The sequence below is a fragment of the Poecilia mexicana genome, unplaced genomic scaffold (genome assembly GCF_051168715.1).
Source record: "Poecilia mexicana isolate PSO_F unplaced genomic scaffold, ASM5116871v1 scaffold_1, whole genome shotgun sequence".
Taxonomy (NCBI): Eukaryota; Metazoa; Chordata; class Actinopteri; order Cyprinodontiformes; family Poeciliidae; genus Poecilia; species Poecilia mexicana.
In genome coordinates, this window is record NW_028263370.1 from 23,877,658 (window position 1) to 23,896,680 (window position 19,023).

Below are 19,023 nucleotides of genomic sequence, written 5' to 3' on the forward strand. Positions count from 1 at the left end.
CGGGTTCTGGGGAGATAAAGCCCCGAACGCGGTGAACTGACAGCAGCAATTCCACACAAGGTGATAAAGAGTGGGAAAAAGAGGAAGATTAGAAAAATGGAGGACAGTCCTCCATGAATGGAAGCAGAGGTTTTTTGTGCTGTTATTTTTAATAAAAACTCACATGTGACGTGCAGGAAGAGCGTGGCGGTCTCAGAACCGAGGCTGTTCTCCCCGGTGGCCGTCACCCGGTAGATTCCCACGGATCTGTAGACGTGCTTGATGCCGTCCTCGATGGAGCTCACGTTGGAGTACGTCAGAGCGTGACCATCTCCAAAGTCCACCGTGATGCTGGTCCTCGCTCCGTCTCCCTGCGCAGGACAAACACTTCAGGTTTAATCTGCAGGACTTCATGTTCTCCTCACGATAAAAACGCATCTGGTGCCTGCAGGCAGCCTGGATTTACTTTGCTTTAAATTCAGAGCCTGTCAGACTGCATGGTAGGAAATGTTCTAATTTACCATAATTCTGGACATTTTCAAATTCTTTAAGATCACATGTCAAACCTTTAACCAGCTGGGTTTTACTAAGTTTCATGTTGTTTCGGTACGTCTTGGTGTTTACAATGATTTACTGAAATGTACCTTTAAAACTAAGAAACATTGAAACAGCACTTTATAAATCTAAGTGTAACTTTATGGATGAATGATGCTAATTAGCATCAAAGATGTTAATAAAAGTGTGGGAAATCTATTCACATTTTCTGATTATACAACATTGACTCAAAGGATTTCTTTAGATTACAAAAAAATAATGAAGTGACTCAATTAAAATGTTAATCAAGGTAATTACAGAGTCAATAATTAATTAATCAGGTTTGAATCAAAAACCATACTTACACAATGTAAGTTCATTGAGAACCTCTGACTGGATAATATTCACGTTATTCTGAGTGTGAGAAACCCAGTCAGAGAAGTTTGGACTCGTTCTGCTGTTTTTAACTGGGTCCAGATTCGATCAAAGCATTTTACAGCAGAACCAACCAAGCATCAGTGAGGCTGAGCTGTGAAGACGACCTGCGTGATGCTCACTATGCCAGCAAAGAAAGAAATACAAATGTAAACCGTGATGCTCTGGTGCTGCTTGCACTCAGTCACAGTCACAACGAAACCATTTGAAATGCAAGAAATTGGCAAATTAATCTTCCTGTGTGTTTAAAACTCAGAGTTTCACACATTTTTCTGCTGCGCTTTTCACACGAGGCGTTCATCACCGAAGAGTTCATCTGAACTCAAACAAAAAACAGATTTTTGAATTTCATCTGCGATTATAAAACATGTTTTTAACCTTAATGAAGTTACAGACTCTGCTCTGTGTGAGCCAATAACTTGATTCTTTTGTTTAAACAAAGATAAACTTTATGTTTTATTACACTACAAAGTGACTCTTTGCATCCAGTAAAACAGGCTCAGTGTTCAGAGAACAAAGGACCAAATCTAAGTGAATAAATATATTCTGACTCTCCTGAGCACAAAAAGAAAGTTCAAGTCTTCATGGAAGAATTGGACTGGATAACTGAACTGCTGCATTTCATTTTCTTATGTGTGAAATTTTCTTTTCGGTAATGTTGAAGTGGCAGCAGTGAGACTGGACCTTTGAAGGAGCCTTCATCCCCCAGGCTGAAGTGATTCATTCATGTTGGTGTCTTACTTGACTAGAGTTTCCATTTAATCTCATTTTCTAAACGTCAGTTAGAGAATAAACTTGTGCTCTTTCCACTCTGCATGCGGCGCGCTGTCTGCTTCTCCTGGTGGATGATTTCGATCCGAAGCTCTTTGAATGGCAGTAATAAATTCACTCTCCTCTTTTGAAACGTTTAGGTCCATTCTTTGTTCTGAACCAGAACAGGAACAGAACGAATGGACACCGAGTGCGAAAATAACAGCATTTCAGTTCAACCACAGGGTTTTGGTCTCCATAGAAACGGCTTAGCCAGGAACATTTTCTTGGATGTGATGAACAGTGGGCACCGTGGTTGACATTCACAGATTGATTTTATAATTGTAGAAGGTTTATTGAAATTCCTTCCCTGCTGAATGAAATGACTCAGCAGCTGGTGGGGCTCACCTCCTCCAGGAAAACCAGGAAGGTGACGTTGGCGCCCAGCGTGGCGGTCAGCCGGCCCTCGCTGGTGACCAGGTGGAGGCCTTTGGGAGCCTGGACGGGGCAGTGCTGTCGCCGGGCCGTGTACTCTGCTATCACTCCAGCTGTGCAGTTATTGGACACCACCTTCCTGTAGCTGAGGGGGACAGACACCATCTGACCATGTTCACATGGAAACAGTAATATGCTTCTCTGTGGTTCTGTCCAAACCTTGTTTATCTATTTAAATTACATTTTCTAGGCAAAACAAAAGCTTTGAATGCTCATTTAACTGGCAACTAACTTATTTCAACCAAAAACTCTCTCACTTTCCCACCAACTCTTATTTAATCATTAAATAACTGTTAAAAGCTAAAAATTTGTTATTTTTTACCACTGTTATGCAACATGAACTATGTCTTAGCTAACCATTAATTAACTTTTAGTTAACATCAACTAACTGTTATTTACCATTTACTGACTTTTAAATAATTAACCAAGTCCTATTTAACTACTAACTACCAGATGGTTCCACGTTGTTGTTGCTCTGTCCAGTTTTTTTTAAATATCACCAGCTTGTCTTTTTGATGTTTACAGTTTCATGTACACATCATATCCTGAGCCTTAAAAAGTAAACGTTATATTTTAAAATGCCTGATCTCAGTAACACTTGATCATTTACCTTTTAACAGCCACCTGCTTTACACTGTTTAGAAAAGTTCAGAAAGTTGAAATTACCCATTTAAAATATAAATATAAACCTATCTCATCTTTAGACATTTCAACCAGTGAGAACCGATGAGATTCGGTCTTCCTGTCGTTGGTTATCACATATTCACTATGATTATTTATTAAACTTCACCTTAGTTGATTTTCCTTCACATTCTGCTTCCTTTGTGTCTCTTTCTTGTTTTCCTGCCAACATGTCCTGTTTACTTCAGTCTGACTGTTTCTTTAGTTAGAAACAAACTTTTTTGCTGCAGACTCGTTTCCTCCTCCTGCTGTTCTGTAACACTTTAAGGCGCCATCAGCAGAACAGGTTCTGTGTTGTTATGAATTATCATGTTGAACACTCATTTTTCTTGTTTTACAGCCACCAATCAGCCCAATCAGTAAAGTGATGTGCTGGTCCTCCAGGGCCGATGTCCTGGTGTTTCTCTGCTTTAGCACACCTGATCCAAATAATTACTACCTTCCTGCAGAACCTGACGACATGCTGAGGAAGCAACCCAGTCGTTTAGACTGTGTGTTGGACCAGGAACGTGTCCAAAACCCTCAGGACAGCAATTTGACACTGTTGTTTAGATATTCACTCCATTTTGGGCTTCAGATAAAATTATGTTCAAAAGTTTTTCAACTCTTGTGTTTCATTCATCTCCGACTTTTAGCTGTGATGTTCTAATTAACTAACTAATTAACTTCCTGATTCTGATCTGATGCTCGTCATGTTCACCCTGTGCTGTTGAGGAAAGTCATCCCCGTGGTGCAGCTGCGGGACATGGAGGACGGATGGAACCAGAAGGCGGGGCTGCACTTCCCGTCAGTTCGCCTCTCATAGCCATAATCACTGCAATGAAACCGACAGACGGCGATCCGATCAGAAGCAACGGAAATCTGAAATCATTGTTAAGGTTATTGTGAAGTTTGCATTCTAATAAAAATTATTTTACAAATGATTTTAATCATATTAAGACGTTTTCAAAATACACAAGAGATTTCACCACAGAAGAACTCATGACGTAATCTAATAATAGATCAAAATTATTCACAAATGGAAAACATTTAACAGTGTTTGTGCATCTTTAAAATGTCTTAAATTCATTTAAAGGTAAGTTCATCACCAGCTGGCATGGAGGTGGAAGGGTGATGATTGGGGCTGGTCTTAAAGCCACAGTCCAAACCTCAAAGTGTTCAGGAATGGAAACCTGTGAACTGATGACATGAACTACATGTCATCAAGAAAATGTGTCAATATATGAGCCTGCTGGAGTCAAAGCTGCAGTTATAATAAACATGTTTCTGAAGGATCATAAACTTGATGCTGAACTTTGTTGCTGTGACATCAGTGATGGTGAGGAACCCCTCTGTGTTTAGGACTGCAGATACCAGCCATTAGGTGTTTGTGCTACAAATTAAAAGGCAGAGCAGCTCTGTGTCCCCAAACTGATGGGGACAAATTGCCCCAATTAGAGCGACATGCACACAGATGCAGAAGTGTTGTGATTGTTAATGAAAGCTATTAGGCGCCGTGATTTATGGTCCTGATGAAGCTTATTGCAGGAGCTGCCTCCTCCAGAGGCCTGTAGATTTGGGACCAAAGCATGAAAAAAATGAATGCAATTAAATAGTGAGAGAAAGCAGTTTTCATCTGGATGCAGATAAACCGACATCTTCCTGACATTAAGAGTCGCTGCTGCAAAAATGGCTGTGAAGGATCGTTTTATCTCTGAACACTTTGTCCTTCAAGACGTGAACGATGGCAAACATTAAAGCAGAATCAATAAAATGTCTGAGAGTGAAAAACACGTTGGCTCCTCCACTTTTTCTCTTTCTCACACACAAACACAGAAATATTCACACATTAGCGCAAACACCGTGAGGATGAGCCAAATCCGATATGCATTTCTAATCTGCAGGATGGCAACTATTTATCCCCTGATCCTGTTTTTTACAGGGAGCCAAACTGAGACAAAAATCTCTTAGTCAATAACTGCAGAAGGTGTTTCACACATATCCAAAAACCTCATGTATTCACAGAGATATCCAGTGTTTGATTAGTGATGGAGGTGGAACATTATTGTAAAATCTATAGGCCTTCAGAGTAAACAGTCACCATGTGTACAAAATGAAACAACATCTAAATTCATGCTTCGGTCTTAACCATGTTGAGAAGAAATGCAGGAAAGTGTTTTTCAGTTTCTCATCCTAAATATTTATGTGTGAAAATGAAGTGAAAAAGTAAAAGTAAGCAGCAATGAAGGGATCTAAATTTACAGATTTACAGCTTAGATCTGTAGGCCTGGATATTTAGTTACCATTTTTCTGTGAAAGTATTTTTTCCAATACGGGTTTTATATTAAATATTATTTCATAAGCATTTAGAAGAGGACTGCCAGAAGGCCTGTGATGGAAATGATTATGGACATTTGATTGAGTGAATATTTATTGGTTTGTTGCTTCTAGAGAAAATATGTTTTTAGCATTATAGCTTCTCACTGATGAGTTCAAATTTAGGGAATTTTGCCTCCATTTATTATGATATTAATCTTTTGTTGTTTTTTTCTAAATCGTTTAAGTGTGTGTGTGTGTGTGCGTGTGTGTGTGTGTGTTTGTACATGTCCTGTGTTGGCTTGTGAAGGACTGGTGACCTGTCCAAGGTGGACAATGTCCTGATTGGAGAAATGAATTAATAAACTGTGACTCTTTTCAACCCAGATATCTGATTGGTTAGTGAAGAGAACTTCAGACCAATTATAAAAACCTGAGCAGGATTAGCTCCGCCCCCAGGCTTTGATTGGTCAGGGTGAGAAAAAATATGTATTTATGATGTGCTGCTATGAAATTAATAACTAAATAGTAAACCAAGATTCTGTTCCTTTTAAAAATAAAGCATTTTATTTTTAAACTTACTCATTAAACGCTAAAAGTGTCTAAAACATGTTCAGATGTTTTTTGAACATAGGTACTTATTTTCTTATGTGGGATTTTTCTGTTTGTGTTCTGGCTGAGATCACCAACATTAAATTTGACAGAAATTTAACAAATAAAATCCAAAAATAAAAAAATAAACCTTGCATTGCGAATAAGGAAAGATTATTAGATGTAAAGGGGATGAACTGAGGTCAGCACTGACCACTCGAAGTCCGCCTCCGTGCAGTCGCAGGGAGCCGAGGTCATCGCCACGGAGTACGTCTTTCCCATGACGCACCTGGAGGTCGGCTTCAGCTTCCGGTAGATTCTCTTCACGCCCATCAGACACGGCTCACCCTGCCGAGCAGATCAGAAAACAGATTACAGGAAAATCACACAAACATTCATTTAAAAACCAGGAGGAAAATGATTTAAATGATGCAAACAGAAATAAATCAACATCGTCTGTCACTGCAACCCTACTGGGGCTCCATCTTAGATTTATTCACTAATATTGATATAATCTGATAATGAACCTCAATCTGCCAAACATTTTTAGATTTATTCTGAGTGACTGAATCAGTTGAGGATTAAAAAACAACCTGAGCCGCCGGTTTCACTCGACATCCCGCCTCCATGCAGCAGGTGTCAGTAGTGAGATGTCAAAGAAACCGGACTGCATCACAAATAGACTTCCAGGTTCTGACAATGAAAAGCTGAAACTTCTCTAGTTCCATCTCCTCCTCTGTTTCTCTGCAGACGCTCTCAGCCAGTCGGGCTCCATAATTGGCCCGGACTCTTGTCATCTTCCATGCTTCCTGGTTTGATCATTGCTCCGCTCTGAACATATGGGTGTCTGAGCTGTTGACAGAAGCGGGCCGTGAATAAAGGCTTGCTCTGAGTGTGTGGCTCGGTTTCAGGCCCAGCAGGTTGATGAAACAGAGCAGGACGGGTGGAGGGTCAGGGTCCAACACACTCTGAGCATGGAGGGGAAGCGTCTTTAAAAGCTAATATAGAACCAACCTTGGTCCTCCTGGATGTTCAGCAGGATGGAGATGCATTAATAAGCTAAAGGTTATGGCTGTATTTACTCCATCCTATTTCCTGTCAGTGAATGTTCTGACCAATAGTTGTGGTGGTTCCCCAGGATTTATTTTATTTATTTCTTTTTAATGAATGCATGACGTCAATAAGGAGGGATCAGTCAGCTGTCTGCCCATTTCACCCTTCAATACAGAATTTCTTTTCCAGTTTTAATCTATATTTAAGAAAAAAACATAATGAATAATTGTAAAGTAAATGAAAGAGCAGAGTAAATAGTTACTCACTCTGATCACACTGGAATAATTAAAAACAGAAAGTGCATCCAGAACCGTTTTGTCCTCAGATCTTTATTTGGGTCCGGCAGCCATGATACCTGGTTGTGTAGGTGCCACGTCTGGTAGTCCGCCTCGGTGCATCTCCTGTTGAAGATGGACCTGAAATCTATTTTCACCAGCTGCCACTCAGAGCGATGACTGAAGTGGCCAAAGATCCTGGAAACAAGTCATGTAAAGAAAAAATCAAGTGAGGGATGGAGATTGATGGAACGAGCCGTTAAAGAGGAGGCAGCAGAACGGATTCAAACCAGACTAGACCCGAGTCAGAGAAGAAGGAAAACTTCACCAGACATGTATCACTCCATGGTCCAAACTACAATATCAGTTTTCTCTTGTTGAGTAAACTCCATCTTATTTACAGAAACAATGTCAGAGGCAGAGAGATGAAAACTACGTTTAAAAACACAAACCAGCCAGAATGTGGATGTTTTGAAGCTGCTGCCCATCATGCAGTGGGATTCCAGCCATGCAGCGTTTCTGGACTCCTTCCATCTGGAAATGATCCTTCATCATCCCAGGAAGCATTCTGACACCGACACGTTTTAAGGTCAAAATTAATAGCCAACACAAAATTATTTGCAAAATTGTGGCTTCAAATGTTTGATAACTCTTAAATGTTTTGAGCTCTTATTCCACCTATCATGCCTTCTTATTCACAAAGACACCCAGCTAACAGGGTTTATTTATTTAAATGACTTAAATTAGAGCTTAGACTATTTTGTAATTGTTTTTTGTGGATCTTTTGTTAAAAACAGATCAGAAAGTTCACCAGGTAGAGAGCTCAGTAAAAGCTCCTATGATTTTACACTGAAGGATATTTTCCAACTTCCTTTGGGATGAGTTGGGAAGAGCACAGTGACGACTTCATGAAGTCTGAAGAGGCTGATAGAATAAAGTTTCAGAAAACTTAGCATAAGTTTGTAAGATTTGTAGCCTAATATTTGTACGAGACAAAAGAATAAAACTCTAGGAGAAAAAGGGAGTGATGAAGAGTTGTTCTTTTTCCAGACAGGCTCGGTTAAAAGAGCTTTTCGATTTCCTTTGGTTTCTGCACAGCAGGCCTGGGTGAAAACATTCTGCTTCAAATACAAATGAGATCCTCATGCAGAAAGAAAACCCTGCAGACAGAAGACTTGCTCCAGCCCAGACACGCATCCCTGCTTTCACATCTATTTGTTGTCACCTTACTCACATTGGAAAATACAAACCAAACAAAAATAAGACAAAATGACGACTAATCTGTCTTTATTATGAACGTTAATAAGAATAAATTCTCTCGTTTTTCTCTGACCAGATTCCAAATACAATTCAAGGTTATTAAACCGGCTAGGAGAATATCCCATCTCCAGCTGAATCAAGTGACTGTGTGTGTGCGTGTGTGTGTGCGTGTGTGTGTGCGTGTGTGTGTGTGTGTGTGCGTGTGTGTGTGTGTGTGTGTGTGTGTGTGTGTGAGACCATATAGCAACATATTAATCACAATCTGTCAATTAGCGCCGGAGGCATCCGACCATGACAGGCACTTACTGCAGAAATTAGTACAAATTGATAAGAAAGCGGTGCATGATGGTCTTATGAAAACTGATGGCCTTAACGTTGGAGGACTTGATCTCAGTCTCTGCTTTGTCTTTACAGAACCTCAAACTCCTTCCAAACAGAAGCAGCCGTGGTGCGTTCCTCCTCAGAGCGCTGTCATCCTGCCTTCCTGCTCTCCTTCCTCCTGCTGCGCCCATCACTCTCCCGCCGCGCCGCGCCGCGCCCGCCGTCACTCTGTCATTAATGGCAGGTGTCATGAAACATTGATGTGCCCGTGGAGACCCTTTGGTAACGGGCCCCACAGGCCCCACTCTCTGCTGCAATAACGGGCCGGTGCTGCGTCATATGAATGCTCCCGGCTCGTGGCTATTCTAATAATAAATGTGGAGGGAATCTTCATAACTCTGCTCTCTGAGGGCAAACTGATTCGTGCTCGCCGCTCTGCCCGATTTCTAATGCTGTTAAAAGTTTTCAAAACTAAACTTTCTTTGCTGTTTTCCTGTCTTTTTGATCATTTTGATCATTTTCCTTCATGCTCTTCAAATGGACAGTCGCGCTGTCGCCGGCTGCCAAAGCATTGATCTCCTGTGATCACAATCTGGAGACAGCCAGTTTTGATGTTGGCCAGACCTTGAGAGAAAGTCTGTTTTTATTCATGAAGAAGAAAACAGGCAGAGACGAATGCTGGATGGCTCAGAAGGCGAAGCAAAGCTCAGGTTACAGGAACACATCTGCAGATGCAGAGTTAATGTCTTACCTACTGCAGTCAGAGGATCTGGGTTTGGAGAATCAACCACCCTGATGTTCAAGCTAACAACAGACAGAGCCGGTTTCCTGTCAGGTTTCTCAGCTCAAATCATGTTTGTGTTTCTACTCAGCAGAAACTCTGCAGGTTTCTGACCAGATTCGCCCACCAGGATTATTCTCCTGTTTCAGTTCTCTAATCTCTAATCAGTCGTTAATATTGCATTTAATTGTCAGTCTAGTCTGTAATTATCAAGATGTCTGTCCTTCCTGGTTGAGGCTTTCATTCCTCCAACACCAATCCTGCAGAAAACAGAATCTGATAATAGTAATGCTACAAACCAAAGGAACGTCTAATGAAAAGGTAACAGTGGATGTGCTGTGGTGGTTCAGCACAACCCAAGTATGGAGGCCTCAGTCCTCAACGCAGCCGCCGCAGGTTCGATTCCCGGCCTTGGCGACCTTTGCTGCATGTCTTCCCCGTCTCTCATTACTAACTTTCCTGTTAAATAACTATCAAATAAAGGCCCCTACAGCCAATAAAACCTTTAAAAAAAGGGAAACCAAATGACTTTCTATTCAATAACCGCATGATGCTGTCATGTCAGCATGGACTGAAATCTCTGATGATTGGCTCCATCAGCTCCTCTGCTAAGAGTCACGGCGGCTATGAATGACCATTTCTATCTGGTGACAAATCAGATGAGTGCTTTGGAGGAAATTAGGTTTTATTTTTGTTCCAGCTTTGAGCTCTAAAAGTGCAACACGGACGGCGGCAGCATGTTGGAGCAGCTCTGTTATTTTACCTCTGATTTATTCTTTTCTAGACTTTCGTTCATATAGTTTTTGGTTTCATGTTTAGACATTTATTCCCTCTGGTTTGAATGCAGCTAGGATTTTTGCTCTCACATTTTTACTTTCACGTAGTTGTCATGATGTGTAACCATGGTAACAAGGTATTGGTTTTACAACCAGGAGCAGCTGATTAGCATCTCTCTCCTTGGATACGGCTGGTCAGTACCAACCAGCAGAGACAGAAGGACGAAGTTCAAGCCGTTTCTTCAGGTCCCAGACTCTAACTTCTCTCTGCCAGACTTTCAGACAGAGATTTACAGAGGAGTGGCAAGAGCAAATAAGGTGGATTAGCAGTTCTGGCCAACAACTGATGGTATCATCTCGGCCAAGTTACTGTGTAGAAGTCCTGGGCAACAGTCAGAGACTTGATCATATTTGTTAAAGACAGTAATGGATGGTGGCAGCATCACCATCCATAATGACTGAAGGAATTAGGATGATATGAGTTAAACATTTAATTTCACATCAGGATGATGGAAGTATTTGATGTGTTTGCTTGATTTTGCCTTGATAAATCCTCCCTGGTTCACCAGGAGATTGCATCAACTGCTGCTCAGAAAAGTTCAAACACAATTTGTCTGATTTCTCTCTTTCCCTCATATTTTTTCAAGATGGACGTGTGCTACTCACGTCATGATGAGCGTCTCCTCGCCCGGCTCGCCCAGCACCCCGTCCACAAACAGAGGCGTGTTGGAGAAGCTGTACTTGTTCCACTGCCGTCCTTCGTCGAAGCTCAACCTGAGAACACAAACAGCTGCGGCACCTGGGATCCGTGCTAATCCCCCCCGCTGTGTGCACAAGCTAATGACCCTTAGAGGTGTCTCACAACTTTATTTCATATTCTGTGCAGGACTGAGGGAGTCTGCTCAATGAGCAGCGATCAGTGAGAGCTACACTCATTATGACTTCAAACACGGAGAGGGGAAATGGAATGACAGCTGTAAGAGCAGTCATTCTCCACGGCTGCTGGCTCCTCTAACAGGAATCATCCCCAGTTCAAGACAAACTCATTTGCTTTTCTGTTTGACTAACTTAAGACTTCCAGCTCCCTCTGAGGGAATTAGTCATGCTGTGACAAACGGCAGCTTCGTGGTAATGACTCACCATAGGTGTCGGATGGGAAGTGGAGTGTGTCTTATTGCCACCAAGGCTCCACCTTGGTCGAGATAAAGCACGGCGTACTCCTCGTCAAAGATCTGCAGGAGAAAGAAGAAAACTCAGCGAGGCGAGACTTTTCTGCGTCTGCACACTGAGCAGCCGTCACTGGCGCCGGGAGGAAGCTGCATGCTGCTGACCTTACAAAGTTACACGACCTCAGAGACTGTAATATGATTCTGTGACGTTAATATCTAATGAAAGTTATTCACATGACGGCAACCCCTCGTTTTATGTCTTGGCCCTCAGATTTCTAAATTATGTTTTATCAAAGTGCTTCATGAAAAAAGTCTGAGTGAAAAGTTGACAGTAAGACAACAGACAGGAGGATTTTCACATTAAACTGTAGGAAAGAAATAAAAATCAGATTAAAAAAAACGAGTGTAAAAAATGCACAGAGTTTTATTTAATTTGTTTTCCTCACTTTTGAGTTATTGATGGAACAGATATTCAGATGATCCACTTGTAGATTTTTCTAAGAACAACATATTTTACCGTCACTATAGTTCTATATTAATTTGTTTTATTGAGTGAAATTCACAAACCAGTCCAATCTTGATATTTATTCAGTGTGTGTGAAGAAGGACCTGGCATGTTCTTGCAGTAGAAATGGTGATGCATATCCAACAAACATAAAGTAGGTAATAAACATGCTTTGTTCAGGGAGCCGTTTAAAAGAATCGGATCGTCACGTCATTATTTTCTCACTATGCATTTGTATTGAGCCTCCTTTTCTTTGACGCCCCTAAATAAAATCCACTGCAGCCTGGTGCCTACAGCGGCCGCCGTAAGCATCATGAAGACCCAGGATGTTCTGGTGAAGTTTGAAACTGGTCAGGTTCTAAAAGAAGAACCCAAGCTCTGAACATCACACCCAGCTCCTTTAACTAGGACATAGTTTATGACTTTGCTGCTTTTAATTAGCGTAGCTTCATCTGTCTGAGCAGACAGCGTTCCTCCAACGCTCCAGACAACCTCCAGCTGTTCCTCACATCTGTCAGCTTCTCCATAAACGCTGTGATGGCCGCCGTTCTGTGGATGATGTTTGTCTTCTGAGCTTTATGACTCTTTATGCTTGAATTATTTCCTCCAGGTATCAGCTTGATCCCAATTTATTCTGTCTAAAAGCTCCCACAGTCTTGGTCTGCCTTTATGTCCCAGAGGCTGCTGCACAGTTTGATCCTGACTGCAGGGTCGGCCCAAGGCATCAGCAAACTGAGCGGCTGCTTAGGGCCCCATGAAGGCTTGGGCCGGCCCCGTCTGACTGTCTCCATTAAGATCCTTTACTAACTTCGACTGAGTCTTCTGGCTAAGTTTGGAGTGATGTGGCTAAAAGCCTGCAGTAGTTCAGACTGGCTTTACTCACATGTTCGTTATTCATTTGTTTCAGAGCTACATGGCAGCTTGTTCCATTCAGAAGGTAAAAACTTCCTGCCTTCCTGAAAAATGACTTTCTGAATGAAAGATGTTTCTAAGACATTAATTGCTTGTAGCAGTCAAGGTTACAACTGATGCAATCTGGAAGAATTGGGTTTCACAGACGTATAAACTTAGTCATGGATGCTGAACAGAAAAATGATGGTGAATTAATATGTTTTAAAATATTTGCTAGTGAGGTGCTTCAGGGACAAAAATAAAAACATAAATAAGCTGTGAAATAAAGACCAAATCCATAAACGTGAGAAGTGCCGAGCACCTGCAGTGCTTGGTGAATGAACAGATGTGACCTGGAGAACACATTTATCTATTTAAATGGCTTTTTGCAGGTTTTTCTGTCTTCACTGTTTAACACCTTATTTATATCACACATAGCTAACTTTAAGACTTTCTATAGCAGCAACAAACCCCAGACCAGAGGCAGATATTAGCACCAAGGCATTGACTGAGCTGAACAGATTCAGTGTTTTAGCTGATAATCAGCTGATCGGTGGACCGAAGCCCAACATCCGTTACATTTAGGGTTAAATGATGGACAACTAAATGTTCAGCTCACATGGATCATGAAGATAAAGTCAACTACTGTTTTTATCTCCTCAGAAACTCAGGATTTTTCTGTCTTTGGTTTTAATCACTGGTTTGGTTTTCATAAACTTGAGGGCCAGATATTTATTATTTATTTGCCATTCTGCCTATGAATGATCGGTGAGCTGCTGACTGAATCAAACCCAGGCTACTGAGCCTTGGATGCTAATTTGAAACGCTGAAAGCCAGATCATTTTGCTACAAACAAATTAAAAATGATCAAAAATACATTTGCGGATAAAACCCAGTTACCAGTTTTTGTGGATATCCTTGAAAAGATTTAACAAAATATTACGTGTAGCTCAGTTTATTAGCTCTGCTTCGTGGATCCAAGAGGAGCAACAATCTGGTTTTAAGTTTGCTTTTCTGAAGGTTTATCTGCTTCGTCATTCATGTGGTTCCTGCAGCATTAAAAGCTGGAGTCCGTCCTGCCAACAGTCGGCTGTTTTAGTCCTGCATCAACGAAGCCTCTGGTCAGAGAAACTGAAGTCTAGCTCAGTTCTGCTCCAAGAGGCCAACACTGTTCACACGTTGAATGTGGACGTCCTGACAACACGCAGTGGAACCTTTTCTACCCAGTAATAAAGTCTTCAATGTCTGCTAACTGAACATGAGCAGAAAGAGAGACAGGCAGCGCGTCAGGATGGCAAAACAGAAGTGAACCAAATGTCAGTCAGCTGCTGCCATGGGAAACGTCTGAAAGGTTTGTAGATTTCTAAAACACTCTCACTTCCTTCACAAAGAAGAATCAAAGACTGCATTCCCAGCAGAAGTGATGTCATATTGTTTTACACTTCCCACATTTCACAGCTGAACTGGAATTACTTCACAGGATACATTTCAGCGGCGTGACATCAGGCAGCACAAAGAGGCCTCACCTGTCTCCACGTGTTTCCTGCATCAGAGGTGATGAACGCGCTCACATTGCTGGTGGTCAGTTCTGAACCGATGGAGCCTGCAGAGGAAATTCACACAAGACAAACCGCATTTGATGATGGGAGCAGCATGATGTGTACGCAGGAAGAAAAGCCTGCTTCAGATCAAATCTAACTGTTATGCAGTGAGGACTGCAGCCAGCGGTGGTCCGCTCTGCAGCTGCTGACTGCACCTGTAATTACGCCGCTCCTACAGATCTACGCCGCACTGTGACATTTGTGCAGGCTCCCAAATTAACCAATAAATCCTGATTACTGTATTCATCTTTCAGCACTTCGGACCACATTAAGACAAGCTTTCCTAATCCAGTGCAAAAGGCTGTAATTGCTTTAATTCAGCCTGTAATTGGTGCCAGGTGGCAGGTTTTGGAGGCCTGATTGTTCCACAGGAATGAACTCTCCATGAGCCACAATCTCCTTCTCACAACGGACTCAAAGTCGCAATTCTGATCCAGTTTCTGTCTTCAGATTGAGAAAGGTGATCTATGAAAAGTGACCATCAAAGGTTGAATTTCCCATTAGGTGCATTCTTTTATTTCTCATTTTGTAGCACAATGAGGGTGATAACAATCCCAGCAGCAGTTGAGTTTCAGTTTACAGCGAACAGATCGCCGTTTTATGGCTCCGACTTCCTCTCCTTCATGCGGTCCGGACCATCTGTAGACTTTATCAATGGAAATGCGATCATGATGGCTGAAATCGTTCTAAAATTAGATCCCCGGATGGAGAGGAAGAAGTTATTTTTCCGTTATTTTCCTCCTTCGTGACCGCAGCTGGAATAATGACGGATCAAACCAAACGGGTCGATTGTTGCACTGAGAGCTGTTTAATTCTCTGCTTCACGCTCAGAGTGCCAGCCTGGCCTTCTGCAGACACCTGAGGTGTGTGCTGATGAGTTATTGACGGTGTCGGTCCATATGGGAGTAAATATCACGGCGGTGTGAATCCACCTGGAAGGCAGCTGATGTCATTTTCCTCCATTTTTCTTTGTTCTTGATGGTTTATAGCTTTGCATCACTGATGGCTGTTTGGTGGAAAGCAGAGGAGGGCAGGCAGAGGCTGGAGCAGCAGGCAGAGGCAGGCCAAGTATTCATAACTCTTCAACGTTCTCACATTTTATCAAATAAACAAAAACCTGAATGAATTTTATCCAGATTTTATGAGATGTAACAAAACCAAGAAGGATTCAAATGAGAACTCAGCTGCCTCATCTTTACTTCTATCATCTAAATAAAGATCTTTGGGAAGCAGAAACAAACAACCCATATAATCACTGTGAAGCATGGTGGTGGCAGCATCATGCTACAGGGAGGCTTTTCATTTGCAGGGATTATCCAGGAAGGTGCAGAAGATCATTTCATGATTTATGTATTTCATTCTGGAAGAATAAAATGTTTTTACTCATCAAAAAGAAAAATTTTGAACAAATTATTTTTGAAGACTACAGGTTCCTTCAGCTTGATGGTTTCAGCCTGCATGGTAAAAGGTTTACACACTTCCACTGTGTTCTAAAATGGCCCAGTCAAAGTCCTGAGCAAAATTACATTGACAATTTGAGCCACGACTATAAAACTGATGTTCAGATCTTAACTGAAATATCTTGTAGAGTAAAATAAAAAAGAAAATCTTTCATTAACGTTAGTAGATGGAAGATGATTTTCTTTCTACTTCACATGAAAACCTAATGAAGCTCATCAAACTGTGTGGTTGTAAAGAACAAGATCAAAGAGTGAATACTTTATGTCTGTAACATCCTGAAGAGAAGATCTGTCTGCACAAAGTTTGTATCCACATGTAGATCAATGTTTCTGACTTTAAGCAGGAGATTCTACAGTTCGCCAACATGCAGCAAAAAAGATAATCAAGTATTTCATTTGATGCTGTAAAATGGATTCATAAGAAACTCCGACTGTAAAACCAGTTAAATAATAAAACCCCCGTAATTAAGTGAACACTGTTAGCAGGTCGTTACATAATTAGCGGATTCGTCTGAAGGAAGGCAGACAGACCGTCAGCGGCGGCAGCAGCAGCCTTCCTCACACCCACCTGAGGCGACGATGATCCCCGGCGCCGACTCCCTGCTGGCGATGTTTCCAGATGTGTAGGGATTGGCAGACACGTGAAGATGGAGATGTAATGAGCAGTACGGCTGCAGAGGGAGAAATCAAGATCTCAATTAGCGAAACCTTCGGGCCGAGCCGCCGGGATCACTAAGAGACGCAGACGCACGCCTCGCCGGTTGCATCGACTCGGATCTGCAACCCTCCCAAGTCATAAGCTCCATCACAAACACGGCATCCCCATTGGCCGGCCTCACCATTAATTCTGATTGGGTTAACCTTTACCGACACAATTCTCATTACGAGGCGGCGAAATGCCAGTGGAGGAGGCCATGTTGTGACGGGCTGTTTGGAGGTTTATTAAAACTCTGACATTTGCTGACAAATGACTGGATAATATGAGAAGAAGGCAAAAAATGCCACAGAGTATCTAATTGGTTTGGGGTTTCTTTTTTTGGGGGGAGGCGGGAGGGGGGTGATTATTTCCGGTCTGAGGTTGGGACGAGTTGGGAACGTTCCAGATGAACCGGATTGTTTACTTGGATTGTTGAACTTTAGCGTCTGACTGAAATCTCAGGCGAACGATGAGCTGCCCCAACTTTCAGGAGCTCTGAGGAAGACGGACAGATGAAGGAGAGGAGCGCGCTTTTCCATCTGACACCTCTTCTTCTTCCAGTAGCTTAAATGGGAGGTCGGCTTATTGGACTGAATCAGAACGGCTGACCTTTCAGCTCAGCCGCCTCGGAGCACTCAGCTCTGACGGCTGCTGCTCTCTGAGCACGGCCTCTCGCTGCTGCTGGGATCAGGCGGCTCCTGTCTCTCAGATGGACGCGCACACATGGATAAAAAAAGAAGCAGCAGCAGCAGCAGCAGCAGCAGCAGCAGCAGCAGCAGCGCTCACCAGCACACAGTGGATGCTGTTGCCTCTCAGGTCTCTGCTGGGGGCCTGCAGTAACCTCCAGTCTCTGCCGCGGTTATAAGTGATGTACGTCTTTACTTGGTTATCAGTCTTTTTGTTGGCCAGGAACATGCCCTTTATTCCTGCCACCTGGGAAGGTAACACAGAAACAGCTTTGAGAGAAACTCAGGCAGATCTCTGAATATTATTCACTTCAGTTGAAACCAGATGTTTACATACATCGTAGAAAACCACACAACCTTTTTATTCCACAAATCAGAATAAATGTTCAATTTAACATTTCTCAAGAAACGATATTTCAAGGAATTTTGAAAAAATAATTTAAATTCAATCACATATATTATAGTTGATCTCAGCTATCAAACAGTGAATTATTCAAATTAGTCTAAAAGGTTTCCATCAGGAAAACCAGCAGGTTGCATCGAGCCGCTGACTTTTATTCCTCCTGAAGGACCACGCAGCAACGATCACTCCCATTACAGAAAACCCTCTCACTGAGCAAGCATGTAGCGAGAGGTTTCTTCCTTTAACAAGAAGAAACCTCCACCAGAACCAGAGCCAGAACCAGAACCAGAACCAGGCTCGGTACCAGAGCCAGAACCAGAACCAGAACCAGGCTCGGTACCAGCGGCCATCTGCCACGACTCACTGGAGGTTTGAGAAGACAAAGCAGATAAACAAAAAGGAAAGAGAAGAACTTGTCTGTGGTTATTTATGATGTTTATGAAAGTGAAAAGTTAACAGCAGGAGAACGACTCCATGACGGCGTCATATCACTCAAACCTGCACTAAATATTTAGTTTGTGAGCAACATATTTAGCTCACAAACTAAATATTTACATACAAATGAAATATTTAATTTAACTAAATATTTAACTTGTCAATAAATCTGTAGTTTGGAACTATAATATTTATAAATGTATGTACAACATGGTGAAAATATAACTTTGAAAAATTAAAATAAACCAAAACATTACTGTCATTTTTTACAGTGTAACTTTACGAGCAGCACCCATAAGTCTGAATACCAGCTTCACATGGAGCTGATAAAACGCAGCTCAGTGCAAAGCGAGTCGGACGCCGGGCTGATTGCAGCACACAGACCTGCTCTGTATTCCTACCAGAACCAAACACAGCGACAAACGCTGAGTGGAAAATGATGGAGCGTCTGGAGACTTGTGAGTAATCAATGTGTGCCTTAAATGAATGTGACTCCCTGCTGGAGGCCCGCGGGGCGCCGCAGCCGACCTCCAGCGAGTCGCTGCGCCTGCATCAACCCGTGAAACTCCACTTTGGTAATTGGCAGATACTTCATTCTCCCTCGGAGTGGAGATTTAGCATAAGTTTCGTCCCGGGTGGCGACCCCAATCAGGACGGTGGATTTGATTCTATCTCTGTGGCTGCAGGAAGACATGCGCTGCATCGTCGCAGGCTTAATTATCAGATCCGCAGATAGAAGTTTTAAATAATGGCAGGTGGTCAAATGATTCAAAAAATTATAAAGATTAGGTAGGTTTCATTAAAAATTAGCTGCTTTTTTCATCAAAGGAAGAGATAATCTTAGCTTCAGGAAAGCTAACATTCTAGGAAGAATTCCTTTTCCTGGTGATGTGGACACTTCAGAGGAAAGGTGCTGGTTTATTTCATCCCCTCTGCCTTCAAGCTCTGAT

At 42.2% G+C, this 19,023-nt stretch overlaps 1 protein-coding gene across 1 annotated transcript in view; it reads right to left on the reverse strand.

The window, feature by feature from the left end:
- Positions 1 to 19,023, reverse strand: part of sorcs1 (sortilin-related VPS10 domain containing receptor 1) — a 108,501-nt gene that overhangs the window by 11,129 nt on the left and 78,349 nt on the right. Inside the window, exons 10-19 of the mRNA XM_088006824.1 lie at positions 17,336 to 17,482; positions 16,421 to 16,523; positions 14,318 to 14,394; positions 11,367 to 11,458; positions 10,893 to 11,000; positions 7,169 to 7,286; positions 5,975 to 6,108; positions 3,575 to 3,688; positions 2,107 to 2,278; positions 164 to 350 (exon numbers count right to left, since the gene is read on the reverse strand). Of these exons, the coding sequence (XP_087862950.1) occupies positions 164 to 350; positions 2,107 to 2,278; positions 3,575 to 3,688; positions 5,975 to 6,108; positions 7,169 to 7,286; positions 10,893 to 11,000; positions 11,367 to 11,458; positions 14,318 to 14,394; positions 16,421 to 16,523; positions 17,336 to 17,482 (1,252 nt within the window). The remainder of the gene's footprint in view (positions 1 to 163; positions 351 to 2,106; positions 2,279 to 3,574; positions 3,689 to 5,974; positions 6,109 to 7,168; positions 7,287 to 10,892; positions 11,001 to 11,366; positions 11,459 to 14,317; positions 14,395 to 16,420; positions 16,524 to 17,335; positions 17,483 to 19,023) is intronic.